Source organism: Psilocybe cubensis, chromosome 11 (genome assembly GCF_017499595.1).
Source record: "Psilocybe cubensis strain MGC-MH-2018 chromosome 11, whole genome shotgun sequence".
Lineage (NCBI taxonomy): Eukaryota > Fungi > Basidiomycota > Agaricomycetes > Agaricales > Agrocybaceae > Psilocybe > Psilocybe cubensis.
In genome coordinates this window covers 2,852,218-2,866,446 of record NC_063009.1, presented here as the reverse complement: position 1 = coordinate 2,866,446, position 14,229 = coordinate 2,852,218, and the positions used below count along the sequence as shown (strand labels likewise).

At 44.1% G+C, this 14,229-nt stretch overlaps 3 protein-coding genes across 3 annotated transcripts; 2 read left to right on the top strand and 1 right to left on the bottom strand.

Annotated features, from left to right (window-relative positions):
• Positions 1-3,312: 3,312 nt before the first annotated feature.
• Positions 3,313-4,931, top strand: JR316_0011975 (uncharacterized protein; the record flags this gene model as incomplete). The annotated part of the gene is made up of 6 exons (XM_047897616.1): positions 3,313-3,442; positions 3,512-3,546; positions 3,607-3,814; positions 3,872-3,917; positions 3,988-4,039; positions 4,095-4,931. 6 exons carry the CDS (start codon positions 3,313-3,315, stop codon positions 4,929-4,931), a joined length of 1,308 nt encoding a protein of 435 aa, XP_047744025.1.
• Positions 4,932-6,643: 1,712 nt separating this feature from the next.
• JR316_0011974 (uncharacterized protein) lies at positions 6,644-8,191 on the bottom strand (the record flags this gene model as incomplete). Its single annotated transcript, XM_047897615.1, has 2 exons — positions 6,644-7,980; positions 8,047-8,191. The coding sequence occupies 2 exons, from the start codon at positions 8,189-8,191 to the stop codon at positions 6,644-6,646; spliced, it is 1,482 nt and encodes a 493-aa protein (XP_047744024.1).
• A 5,170-nt stretch (positions 8,192-13,361) lies between these two features.
• On the top strand, positions 13,362-13,732 carry JR316_0011973 (uncharacterized protein; the record flags this gene model as incomplete). The annotated part of the gene is made up of 2 exons (XM_047897614.1): positions 13,362-13,428; positions 13,494-13,732. The coding sequence occupies 2 exons, from the start codon at positions 13,362-13,364 to the stop codon at positions 13,730-13,732; spliced, it is 306 nt and encodes a 101-aa protein (XP_047744023.1).
• Positions 13,733-14,229: the final 497 nt, after the last annotated feature.

The window sequence follows — 14,229 nt, the reverse complement described above, 5'->3', positions numbered from 1 at the left end:
ATTGGCCTTGAAATGTTGGAAATATGCAACGATTTCTCCAATTACCATGTCGACCAATCTTTAATATCTGTAAACATGCCAAACCTCACATCAATCTCATGACAATGATTCTACTATTGAAACAATCATATAATATTTGTATTTCTCTTTTATTTGGCCTTTCTGTATTTATTGAATATATTTCCTTGTACCGTCGTATGCATGAAACCACTCTATGTCAATTTCCTCCTCTGTTACCTTACCCGCACGAAATAGGGGTGTTGGTCAGTGATGGATTAGGTAACGTAACACTCGTGACGTCGACCCGGCGTGACCCGTCAGTGTCCGATTCTCCGTTTTCATCCTTCCTTGGTTCTTCCAGCTCTTTTCTGACATGGACTTGACCTAAGAACACCAGGACTAGGGAAACACATATTTCGCCGCCTCTCACGAATTATCTATATTCACACTCTCACTGGCACTGGCTAGCGCAAAATCCAACATCTTTTACTAACTGCGTCCCATTGGATCTCCTCACCCGCGGTTCTTTTATCATCTTCCAGATGCTAGACACAGGCGCCTTAGTATGCTTTTCTCTGGCCATGCCCTCGCCATTCGTCCCTTTCCTTGGTTTATATTTCTATTGATGGCCGCCACGACGTGGATAACAACCAATGGTGCAATGTTTGGCAGTGAAGACGTGGATGGGCAATTCTGAGTACAGGCGCGGCTGCTAAAAGTCAAAGTCGTGACAGATTAACGGCTTGGCTGCAACCCCGAAGCTAATTTTTGAGAGGCCTTGTGTTGGTGAGTAAATAGAACCGGGATACATGTTGGATTTCGATTTTACGGAGTGTGTTAGGGGATGTTCAAGCGATTTGTGCAGGTGGTTTGAATGTTGTGTCTTACACGGCCCGGACAACCTCTCCGCGTCACTACAGCATTGTCTCCACTTCTACAACTGGCGCTGGCACACGCTTCCCATCACTATCCTTATAGATGAACCTCCAACAGCGCCCTAGCCACCCAACCACGTCTAAATGTGCTCGTTGCTGAAAGAGGCAATATGTGAGAGTATTTTATTTGGAATGTGACGTTTCCTGTGGTATACTTGTATGGACAAGGTGCGTTTACCTTTGTTATTATTTGGGATGAGTCGAGTACTGGCGAATGTCCTCCCTCCCTCTCGCGAACCGTAATGTGTTTGTCGCTTTCACGAACTGTCCTTTGTTTTAACCTCGCCTTGTTTATCTGTCGACGGGCAATTGAGTTTTCACTCATTTGCCCCACTCTTCTCCCTGTCGCTTCAGCTTCACTTGTGCCGCGCGAGAAACTTGCCGTTGTCCCATTGAAATATACACAAGACTGATGCTGTGTAAGTTGCATGCTAACCGTTCTGACCTGGTTCAATATTATACACATCATTGTCTCTGTTATTTTGTAAATTATCGAGCCCTTCACCGCCACCCCGCCCCGAATGAGAGACGTGATGTTTGACTCCTTTTCATGCAGTGTGTAGCATCGATCTCTGGGTTCTTGGATCTTGTGGAGAAGGAAGTGTCTGGGACCAGGAGACGGTCATGGCATGTCCATGACGAAGTACACCCCCCTCGCCCCTCTTGAATGTTGGTTGATACTTTAGGGAATCGATGTGAAGTTCCATTGCGTCCGATGGTAGGGTCTGATGGCAGAGCGGTAGAGTGCACTATGATTCTTCGAGTGCCGAAATGTTTTGGGGTTGCAATGCACGAGCAACCTTGACAGTTAAACGTTGCACAAGGAACGATCGGCTTTTGGTTGCTGAGATCTGGTTGACAATCAAATTGATAGATATCATGCCGAGGAGACAATGTGCAACTAGGTTAGGGCGAACCCTGAGCACACGCACGATACATATCACAACCAAAGAGTTCGAAGCACGTCCCCGAAAACACCAGACCTCCTCCTGAAATGGCGTGATTCGCACATGTATCGCAATACATCCAACTCACCTCGTCTTCGACATAAGCGCAAAACCAGGTGCGCTTACCCATCAAAATAGCCACCCGTACTCCTATCATCCAATACCATGCTTCTCACAAACGCTTTACAACACGTTTACCCTGCACGCCTCAAATCTCCAGCACAACGCACTACAAAACAATGACATATTGGCCTGCAGTCTTTTGATATTCACCGCCCTGAAAGAATAAGTGAGAGCAACAAAAGCAGGAGAGACGCACACTATGTGTCAACACAGGTATATACTTCACACTGATGAAAAAATAACACAAGCTTCCCGTGCTTCACGGCAAACAACTGTGCATTCCTGAGGGACCTGACTGTTTATGGGTCAGAAATACTGGGCAGACAATGTTCCCGACGTCGGTTGAGTATAAGGGGAGGGGGCGGTGAAGGATGATACGGCAGCCAGGCAGGTAAGCCGGTGCGAATTGATAAATAATGTTTATATATTGTATATAGACCACCGGTTTTTTACTGCAGTTGTTAAACACCTAACTATTTTTCTTACGGGACCCCCGACTTGCCCATGTCAATATTCCAAACCCAAATTTACTTTGCACAGCTTATAAGTTTCTGCGGTTTAAATTTATGTGACCCGAAAACCCGAATTTGCATCATCATCGCTCGACGCTGATTGATGGTTTCGCGTTTATCTATAATGTCCAACTCAATAACGGCCAAACAATTTTATTCCATACAACAAAAATTTAAATTTAAAAATTTAAAATGGTAAAGGATGGACCTTTTCTTCCTACATGGATAGGCTACAGTGGAAGCTCTTTAGTGGTCTCAACCATTGTTCATCACGACGCTATACTGAAATGTTCTATCATAGGCGCTGATCAAGTCCTACAACGTTGTTGATGATATATATATACTTTGATTTATGAAAGCGCTGGTGTATTATATGGATCCTATGGGACTTCGGTATGAGTATGGTTTTTTAGTTTAGATCCAAATCATATTATTGTACAAGACAGGATATCTGTCGTCCACGACGGTTTGCAGGAATTTAGGCGCCATGAACCAAATTGCCCAAAGATAGATGCACCAGAAATAAGTCACATCAGAGCCTTCGATCGGTAGATTGGAGAAACCTATACCATTGCGGCGCCGGACGCACTTTCTATAATTAGTAGCCTTTCCTGGCGACCAGATTTTTCAGTCAACTCTTAAACAGCTTTGATTCTGACATTCATACCTCGTTGTCCTCTTTACCTTCTAACCTGAATTCCTCCACAAGTACTCTGGAACAGATTCACTGACTCCTTGTTAAGACACATACCTGAAGTCAGACTTTTGTATTTCCAAAGAGCCGAGCTAGAAACAATGTTTGTGGTTGCAAGGTGGGAATGCATGGTATTTCTGACCACCATCCTGGTCCCACTCGCTGTGAATGCCTTCACTTTCACGAATACCAATCCATCTCAATGTGATGATTTAACGATCCAATGGACGGGTGAGAAAAATTCCGTCTGAGAGCTTTGCAAGCTTACAATATCACGGCACACTTTCCACTGCAATGCAGGAGGTCAACCACCGTTCAATTTGTTAGTGATTCCGGTGCGTATAGTTTCTCTAAATGAGTGTGAATCGCAAAAATAACTCTCCGACAAATGACAGCCAACGCTAAGGTTGCAAAACATATCGATACCTTCGTCCGCATTTTCACACAATACTGGGACATTCACAACACAGCTTCGTCTAGCTGAGAATCAACATGTCATTTTTGCTCTATCCGACGCAAGTGGAATTACTGCCGGAGGAATTACTGCTGTGCTTGAAGTAGGTCCATCAATCAGCGGTGCACAATGCGATATAACCAATCATGGTACGTTCTTATATGTGATAATGTGTGTAATGTTCTAATCATCTCTTTATTGATTAGTTCCAGATTTCTTTTTCTCTACAGACCAGGAACTGACACAGTGCCAGTAATTGCGTTTTACTATTATGTTTTCTAGAGTTTAAAAGGTCTCCAATGCTATCTCTTTATGAATCCAGATCTTATCCTTTCACCCAATATCCCGACGCGATCCAACCTGTTACAATAATTGTAAGTAAAAATAATAAACCATGAATTATGTCAACATTGACTCACGTGTGGATAGGGATTTATACCTCAAGGTTCATCATTGATTTTTAATCCCCCCGAGGGGCCGTCCTTTTCATGGAATCCAGTAAATCTCACCGAGGGCACATCCATTGTTTTCTACATGACGGATTCTCAGGGTAGGAATGGAGGAACCGGGCCCGTTGATGCAGTTGCACGTTCTGACGATCAATCCTGTTTGGAGACTGCATCGTCTTCGGGAAACCCTCTGCATAGTGGGGCGCCTGGTGCCACATCAAATTCACACACTCCCCTTGTTGCAGGCGTTGTGGCTGTGGTGGCAACTCTCATTCTTGTCTTGACCTTTTCATTTTTCTATATCAGGCGACGCCGAAATCAAAGGCCAACAGTGAAAATGGGACCAAGGAAACCAATTGATCCTCCCGTATACGAGCATGCACGGTCTCCAGCCCTAGAAGGGGATTCTTACTTGATGGTCCCTACTAAATACACCGACGTACATGTGTCCGAAGTAGAAAGCACGACTGCGCATGCTAGAAAGCAGCAAATGATACTCGAGTATAGGGTTGAAAACAAATCTTTCCATTCCGGGTTATCTCGAAATCACTCAATGACACAATATCCTCCAAGTGCCTCAGAACCAACATTATACTTCGATACATCTAGCCACAGCACTCTCAGAAGCTACTCGTCCATGGTTGCAACATCGGAGGACTCTGATCTACGCAAACAATATAAATCCCCGCCACGACTAATAGTACATACAGATATTGCGGAATTGGAAGTGGAGGCGTTAGAGATCCCACCACAATATTCGGAAGGACGCGTGCCTATTCCGGGCTTGGTGACGTCTGAAAGTCAGGATACCACATAATCTCAAAGCTCAAGTCCACTCAGGTCGTAGAACTACAGGGCGTCAATACTTGGAGCAAAGGTGTATTTAGACATATGGTCCACATATATACCCAGTATTTAACTACTTTACCTCATATATAGATATGATTAAGCATATACACTCACAGAAGAGAAATAAAGGAAGGATCGGGACTTGGAGCGGCTGACGCCTGCAAGAGGTTAGATTGGATGTGATGCAGGCTGCCAATCCATTGCTTGGGTGAAATAGGACGATGGCCCCATACTGGCACCCGCATTTTTGACAGTGCGTCGGATATTTCCACAACAAAGACTTTATCCAGGACCATAACGATGGAATGCGAGCTGAGCCATCGAACAGCGATGACGAATGCACAATACTCTCGTCCCTCAGACCTCAGGGGTTAAATGGATCTGACAAAGGTTTGAAGCTTTTCTGGTGATCAGAGAGACCGTCTGAGTTAAAAGAGAGACTTAAGATATGTGGGATTTCAATTTTTAGCTTGAGCGCTGAGCGTTGAGCATCGGTGATTGTTCAAGTCAAAGGGGCGTTCAAAAAATAACAAAAATAGTGAAAAATGATTGTTGATGGTGTCGGACCATCGGTGCTTCCATTGTGATTGGTCTCTAAATTTGAGCGGAGATTTAATTTCGATCAACCTGCGGATCGGCTTCCCGGAGCCGTTGGTAATTTCCACGCTAGGCAAGCGAAGCCTGGAGGTTTGCGTAGTATTGCTGCTAAAGTAAATTGTCTAAAACTGGGAGTATTGGAGTCGAAGTGTCTCCATATCCAGTTGAATTCTTCTTGAAGTCCGAGGAAAGACCAGTACGGCCCCAACAGTGCACCAGATAGATGCGCTTGACGAGGACGTGTTCCCAGGTGAACGCTGTTACAACGACCAGCAACTGCTTCTGAATCAAGACAATGCGACCGTCTGCACGATCACTATATGCCACAACAACAGATGGAAGATATCATCACATACTTTCTGCTCTACAAGATCCAGCATCCCAGAATTCAACGCTGAACGCCACACCAAAATGAGCTGAGCGTCACAACATTGGGGACGGATGAGAGCATGCGTGTTGATGTAAATGTGCTCATTACAGGCGCTCAAAAATGAATTTCCTTGTGATGATGTTCGTGGGTCGAGTGCAAGGCAAAAAAACAGTGACAGAAAAAACTGCTGCAACATGGAGAGGAGGGAATCGAACACTGCCGGATCATGCCGGGTAATCACAGCTTAAGCAGCCACTGGCGAGAGTAGTAGTTTCACGAAAGATAAGATAACTTAGCTTCTAGTTGCAGAAGCCGTGAATGAGAAACTTTATCTTCGGATTTTGGTACCAAGGATCAATCAATACTAGACAGCGTAGTTCAAGTAAACCGTTGTACACGGAATACTTGGGGTGCCTTGGGCAAGCCCTGGCTCCTTCGGTTTGGATCTCGAACGTGATCGGCGTGTGAACAGTAGGCTACGGTTGACTGTACAGTACTTCTGATTCCATCGCTTATCGTTATCTTACCCTGTGATGTGCCTTGCTACGCTGGTCACATTTGGGAGCATTGTAATGGACTCGAAAAACGCGTAAAGCTCATATGGTATTAAATATATCTAATAACATCCGAAATATACAGTTAAAACAGTTTAATATAGTCAAATTATTGTTCAGGTTCAGAAAGATCAAAGTTGCGCGGTCTTCCTCGATAGCTCAAGGTCTAAATTCCACTTGTATGTCATACTCGCTGGCCAAATCTCTCCACAAGGTATCTTCCTTCATAGTCTTTGAAATGGGATAGCAGATGGAAATTTTATCTAGGGGTAGTGCATTGTCCTTGCGAGCTTTGACAAACAGAAATAGTTCTTTTATTTCTATTTCGTTGAAAATAGGCTGGTAGCTTAGCTTAACAAGACGCACAGAGGGGAAAAGTATTGTGCTCCCAAGATCTCCTCCTTGGTGAGTTTTTTCTGCTTCTCTGATAATTTTGAGGGTTTTCGCGTCGGTTTCCAGATTGATCACATTTCTGAATTGTTTGAAAAAGGCAAGCATAGAGTCAACATGCGATGGGAGTCGACACATTTCTAGGGAAAGTGTTGTAGTAGCCAAAACAGAACCTGCTAGTCCAGATAATAGTGCAGCATTGAACTGGGAAGCGATGTCTGGCCAATTGTCCCCATCGTTGGACCCAATAATTGCATTGACCACCAGGTCTATGTAAAACAGTCCAGACCCATCACCTATGTAGAACTGCCCAATATCGCTCTTCTCGTCATAGAAGAAGTGCGGGAAGGTGCGATGTTGATAAGACTGTCGTCGAAGAAATGTTGACAAGGCACCACCAATATCCATATAGCTTGTCACAACCTCTGGAGATAAATGATCATTGCGATCCAAATCCTCAAAAAGAAAGGAATGGTATGGCCCAGTCACAATGTATCTCAACAATGGAATCACTGTCATAATGTTGGATTCAATAATGAGGGATGTGAGGTTTGGCATGTTCACAGGTATTAAAGATTGGTCGACATGGTAATCGGAGAGATTGTTCCGAATCTCCAATGTTTCAAGATGTGTTAGCAGCTGTAGAGCATGCAGCAGCTGTGAAGCAGAAAATTTATCGACGCAAAAATCATCAAAGTGACGGAGGTTGCTGTACCAAGGATGAAATGGATCAATTGTGACCCGGAAACATATTTGAACCTTGCGAAGGGACCTGGGAGAAGTGCCAGAAAATAATGTACCGCCATTTATATCGTAAAAGAGTTTATCAATATCCTCGTTCTCAATGCAAAGTTGTTCCAGATTTGGTGCAGGTCGTTTGAGCAGCTCTTCCCAATTATCATACAAAAATTCGTCGACAACAAGCCGACGAATGCGCGTCCAGTTTGTATCCATGAAAAGATCCAGGAATTCGAGCATGGACTCGTTGTGTCTTGGGATTGGAGGCATTGGGCCTATAACAGTGAGGAGACAATTGCCCGTTCTTCTGACGACCTCATTGCGCCACTCATTGGTGCCACCTTCCAGCAACTCTAAATCTAAACAGCCTGCCCAGAGAGTGGGAGATGAGAGAATCAAATGACGCCATTGACGGCATACTTGAGAGCATTTACGTGTAACCGTCAATGGGGCATCTGACTTTCTCCACCAGAGAGTAGTATTGTATGATTCCGGAACGTTTGCGTTAAGAGAAAATATGTATCGGAGAACGTCTTCGTTGAGGCGGAAAATGAGGGACGATTGAGTTACTGATGCCATTGTGATTTTATTATGCGAAATGAAAAGCAAAAGCCTCAAATTTGTTGCAATTGACCGCTAGAAGAAGATATAAAATGAACCAATACAGCAGCATCCCTGCCATGCACGCCCTTTTATAGCTTGTAATAGACCAACCAAGGCACAGGCAAATAACAACCACATTGGAAATTTGTCACAAAATGCACAGTGGCTGCACTGTTTCTGCCTTAAAAAGTTAACGCTGGCCCGGGCCAGCCGCAGGTAACAGGGAATAATGCGTGCAAAACTTACAACTGAAACACATTTGGCCAACGGGCCAACGTAGTAATCCAGGTGTAGTCTAAATCTTTTTGATAAACTCTCCTTTAATCTGGTATCAGGTCGGTCACCAAGCCCACCCATCTTCCATACTCTCACACATCATATCAATACATAACGCGTCGTCCTTGTCCAAAACCATTTTCATTTGATAAACTCCTTCGAAACATAGTAATACACCAAAGGAACAAGAGAAATTCGATCAATGGAGATCATCGAAGTGGTCAAGGTAGAGAGCAGCACACCACCATGGGATGGGCACTCCACATACCCGTTAATCCCGCCACGCACATCTGACCCTCGCGAACTGAGGGAAAATTAGTCCGCCATCCCATTCCCACTCGCAGGTCGGAGAACATCCCAGTCGCAGAACCACTGCCACCTACTCGGAAACCAGTGGCCAAGGACGCAGTAAAGCGTTTGGAGAGACGAAGGTTGAGCATAAATCGGCCACCATACTACAACTGCACTATGAGGCCGGCCATTCTTGCAAGATTCGCACGGTTCGGAAACGCCACCACTCGGGCATACAGAAATCAGCGTGGCTGCTCGCGTGCGTGCGTTTTTGCGTGTGCCTGCGTGACACGCATTTTTGCGCAACAACTATGTTCTGCACGCAATGTCACAGTTGTGTCACACGTAAGGTTGTAATGTAATGGTTCTCGTCAGCGCTCATTTATGTATATTTGGTATGTGCCAATGACAGTATCCTCTTGTGCTATACCAGTTCATGCCTAGCTATCACACGGGTATCAAACAGTGCCAACAGGATGCAGATGGTTGCATGGTTGATGTTGTGTTTTATTTAAATAATGCCTTTACGGGTCTATAATACATTGTCTATAATACATTGGAATTTTGTGTATAATTTTGTAAGAATGATTCTTCAACGAAGAATCATTCTTACAAAATTCCTATATACAATGAATTCGAGGCACGGCTTCGTATGCTGTGAACCTCGGCATGTGCCTCGCATCAATCTCCGAGGCAGCAAACGATCATCGGCACTGCAAACGGCAGCCGCTTATGATCGGTAATATCCGATCACTTCGTCAACTTGAAAGAAAAACGACAATTTTGCTTTTTTGACATGCATTTATATTGTTGAACAACCACCAGCGTGACACCACAGCACGCTAGGTGCACTCTATTGAACGCATTTGCTACGCAAGCAGCACGCAACCCATTTTCCCACGTACACGCGATGAAACGCGATGGCACGCGACGGCACGCGACCCAACTAAATGCGTGCAATCGACACGCAGACAGTGGTGATCTGCACGCGACGGCCCCGCAAGCTATTTTACCGTGCACGCGAGTACAAGATAATGCGTTTTGGAGCATTCTCTGTAAAATATATATGGATGCGCAATTAAATATATGTTTCAAAGATCTTAAAGACATTAAAACGTGAAACTAAAGATGGCACTGTTTCAAAGATGCTATTACAAATTGTGCCATGCAAATACCCTACCCTCTGGGAAGGATGCTTGTTAAGACAACAATAAAATCTTTCCCCAAATCCGACAGTAAATCAAGCCCCTGTGACAAGGATCCCGTATCCAAGCTATGCAAAATGCAAACCAAAGTGCGCGCGGCGGAGCACTCGTAGCACCGGGTCCTCTTAGTCGTTCAAGCACGACAAAAACCGTGTTAGTGCGTCATTGTATAGGAATTGTTGGTTTGAATCTCCTGGATTTGTACAACGAACGGTGTCGCTCCCCCCGACGGTCCCGAGTTTACGCTCCAGTTTGTTGTGGCTAACCCCGTCGGTTACTAATGCAAGGAGACAGTGAATAATGGAGGATACAAGGGATTAAAATCCTGTTCCTCTAAGAGGCGAACATTAGACATTGTAATGGGAATGGGTGTTTTAAAGCACAAACAGGATATATTAAAGTAACATTCCAACTACCCATTTCCTCTAGCTTCCTGCATAGATGTAAGTATCAAAATGTTCTCCCAAACCCGTATCCCTATTGATAGTTTCATCCAATAACATATGTCGCCCCTAATCCATAGATGCTGAGCTGAGCCTTTCCTAACGGCTTCAGATTGAACCTGAGCTGATCTGTTAATTAAAGGCAGAAATATCTAGCCTCGGCTTTGTAGGCTGAGCCCTTATGCTAAGACAATGGATCAAGGCTCGCTAAAACATTATTAGACCCTAAATTAAGTAGCTTTATCTGGATGAGAATGAATCATTCAGTACAACTGGATGCATAACATACTACATTCTTTGCAGAAAACAGCATAACATACACTACTCTTCATGTGAATTTTATACAAAGTGTTGCACGCAAATAGCACGGTACTTCAACGACGCTGCACGCATTTACATATCATGCGCACGCGACATCCAGCATTTTGCACGCAAAGTCATATGAAGGACACGCAAATTTACTGATTGACATTTATGCGTGGCACGCAAAAATAGGTCGCACGCGGGCTAACCACGCTGATTTCCTGGTGCCCCCACCACTCGAGGACCAAAGCACTCCAAGACTCCCTGGCCACGGGCCGGGAATCTCAATATCGACCACGGTCTGTTGCCACAACTCCGATTCAAGAACATCTTAGTGACTGGAGGCGGTCACGTTAATAGTGGCGCTCACAGACTGGCAAGAGGTTCCAAAAAACGTATTTTTTATTCAGCATAATGTTTTCAGTAATATTAGTACATGTACAATTTGATAATATTCAATTCTACATTTGACATGCATTTCATGTTCAATGTTTTTTGTTTCTTCGCTGCTGCTTTGTATGTAATTCATTTTGTACTGGCTTCTATAAACTGCTTGCTAGTGTACACTGCTATCCTGTCGTGTATAATTATGTTAACTCATGCTATCAAGTTTTTAATTTGGAACTGGTCAATGAACAATGAGTTTGACTTTTAACACTGTGATGAAGTCTGATATATATTGTCCCTATATTTCCCACTATGCACCCGTCATGGTTTCCATCCTGCTTTAACGTATGCTTTTCCCTTCACGTAATCATCACATACTATCAAGCCTACCCAAAAGTGCATTCTCAATCACTTTCCATTGAGGATAAAGTAGTAAGCAAGCACCCATACCACAACTGCCATCCCCCTCAAGTTCTAACTAACAGTTCCACACATCACAGCACTACAAAGGACCCACTCATGTGTGTAAATTTACCATAAACAATTCGGGGAACATGCACCGACCAACATCACTACCAAAACTCGCACTTGAACCCGCGCCGACGGGGCCGCGCATCACCATGACTTCGAGATGGGAATCCAAATTCGGGGATGGTGGGCGGAGCCATATAGCTCAGCGTATGGATCTCAACGAGAAGATGATGATCAGGCTGGTTGGGAAATGTGAAACACCTTACTCTGCGACGAAGTTATTAATAACAGAAACAACATTCCCATTTAACACGCTTGGCTGCTGTGAATGAAACAAGTAGCTGGCGTCGCAAAATAAGACTGTCGGTATCAAGTCGCGCCAGTAGCTGTCAAAGCAGCTGGGGCCGCCGACTGACTTGTCAAACGGTTTCACTGATGCGAGGTTTGGACCTATTTTGAGAATGACTAATTTATGTCCCACAGCTGAGCTTCGCCAATTTAGCACTAGCTTTCGAAAACTCACATATAAGAACATATATCCATATTGTCTTCTTCATAGGGCTGCACCATCCAATATTATGTTGAAGCTCTGAATATGACTGAATACGAGCCATTATATGTGCGATGCATCAGTAACTTGAAGTAACTTCGAATCCCACGAATTGAATGTTCACGTTCAGCGCTCAGCATGAATATATCACTTTAATAATCAAACTCTACGTCTCATCAATGCAAGCTTGACAGCACACCAGAATAAAGCCCTAAGTAAAGATTGAATATTTTGATAACAAAGACCATTTACCATCGCTTTAGAGTTTCCCGCCCGTCTGCACGATAAAGCAGAACCAATACATCAAGGGTACGTACGTGGCAGGTACAGATACCTTTCACTGTACTGACGGTCACACTCTGCCAACCCTATTACAGTGGCTGCAGTAGTATTATACATCTACGATTATGGTTCGCAGCTTATTCAGTTCATCTTCATCTCCCTCTCATATTTGCTCTACAATAGTAATTACATTCGGAAGCGAGGTAAAACTCTTCTGGGTGAGACTCTTCACAAAATCGTGCCACTGTCTTCATGTTTTCATTGTGCTTAACGCACTGTCCAGCCTGGCCGACTGTCCGCTGTAAAAGCAATATATTTCCTTGTAAGTACTCCTATTGTCTACTCTGCGACGCAATGGATGTCAACAAACAAAATCTTCAGAATCGATATTACGTTCTGGGTACGGCAGTGTAGGCTCCTCTTCTTCTCCGATTTTCATTGTTCTTACCACCACTGGAATCTCAGGATAGAGATGTATGGTGTGTAATAACTTCCTTATGTAGTGGTTGACAAGGGCTTTGAACATGCATAGAGTCCACATCCTTGCGAGTGACACAGAAGGTGGGTCATCTCCTGACGATTTGTCCCGCACTCTTATAGTATAATAACATGTCGTTTCCAGTTGTGCGTAAATTTAGACCAAACTAATGATTAAGTGAAAACTGAAAATGCTGAAAACACATCTTTCCAGTTGTAAGTCCGGGTTCACTGGCATATTTGTTATCAGAAATCATTCTCGCCCATTCGAACTAGGTGATCAAGACGGTCTATGGCAGGCATTTACGTTATTCCTAATCCCGCTAGTTAACCAAGGTGTGTCCTTCTTTATACATCAAGTCGTAGGTCGGATTCTATCTCCAGTTCACATGTTTATCCAAGTTATTCTACAAATACGGATATATGCTCTATATAATTCCAGTAAACTCGTTCTCCTCGGTATGGCAATTGGCTGCGCAGTAACCTCATCCGTCGATCTCTGGTTCCTGATGACTTCAATCCCAAAGGGTACATATTTACCTATCAACATTACCCTCCTCACCAACTGCTTGTGTAATTTTTACTACATTTAGTTCAGGTCGTCAATGTCCCAGGCGGCACATACTGCGTTCCCATGGAAGGACAGTTCCGTACGTTCGCCAGATTCTGGGCCCCTCCACTAGCCTTCGAAACCCTGCTCTGCGCAATGGCAGTCTACAAAGCATACAGGGAGAGTGAATCATTGCCCGAGGCGACCCTGCGCATCCGTGGCCAGTCTCTGTTGAGAATCATGGTTCGGGACTCTGTCATGTACTTCATTTGGTGCGTTTAATTATTCATGCTGGTATTACACATTCAGCACTTTTTTGCAACGAACATTAATTTTTTGCTACTAGTATTGCCGCCGCATATTCTATCTGCATATTGTGGTGGCTATATGCCCCCGTTAGTCACAAAATTTATCTTCTAGGTGATTTACTGACGCGTCCCTCTACAGATCATACTGGAAGCCCCGACATCCTTTTTGATGGCGATATCGTCTATTTTGGGCAACAGAATTCTTTTGAATTTGCGTTTGGCCGCGATAAAAGAAACGAACCATTCAAGCACACAGTATTCCACCACATTGCGGTTCGGATAATTCAACACTCAAGACCACCTAATATACGGAATTACCTTACCTTTGAGGGTCTCCTAACGTAAAAGCAGTTTCACTGAAAAAAGTCAGAACTGAGAGATATGCATATTTGTCTAGGGGACCGTGTAGCGTGAAGATGTATACCATGCTTTTATCGGAAACCAATTTCTTTTCTCGGGAAATAATATTCG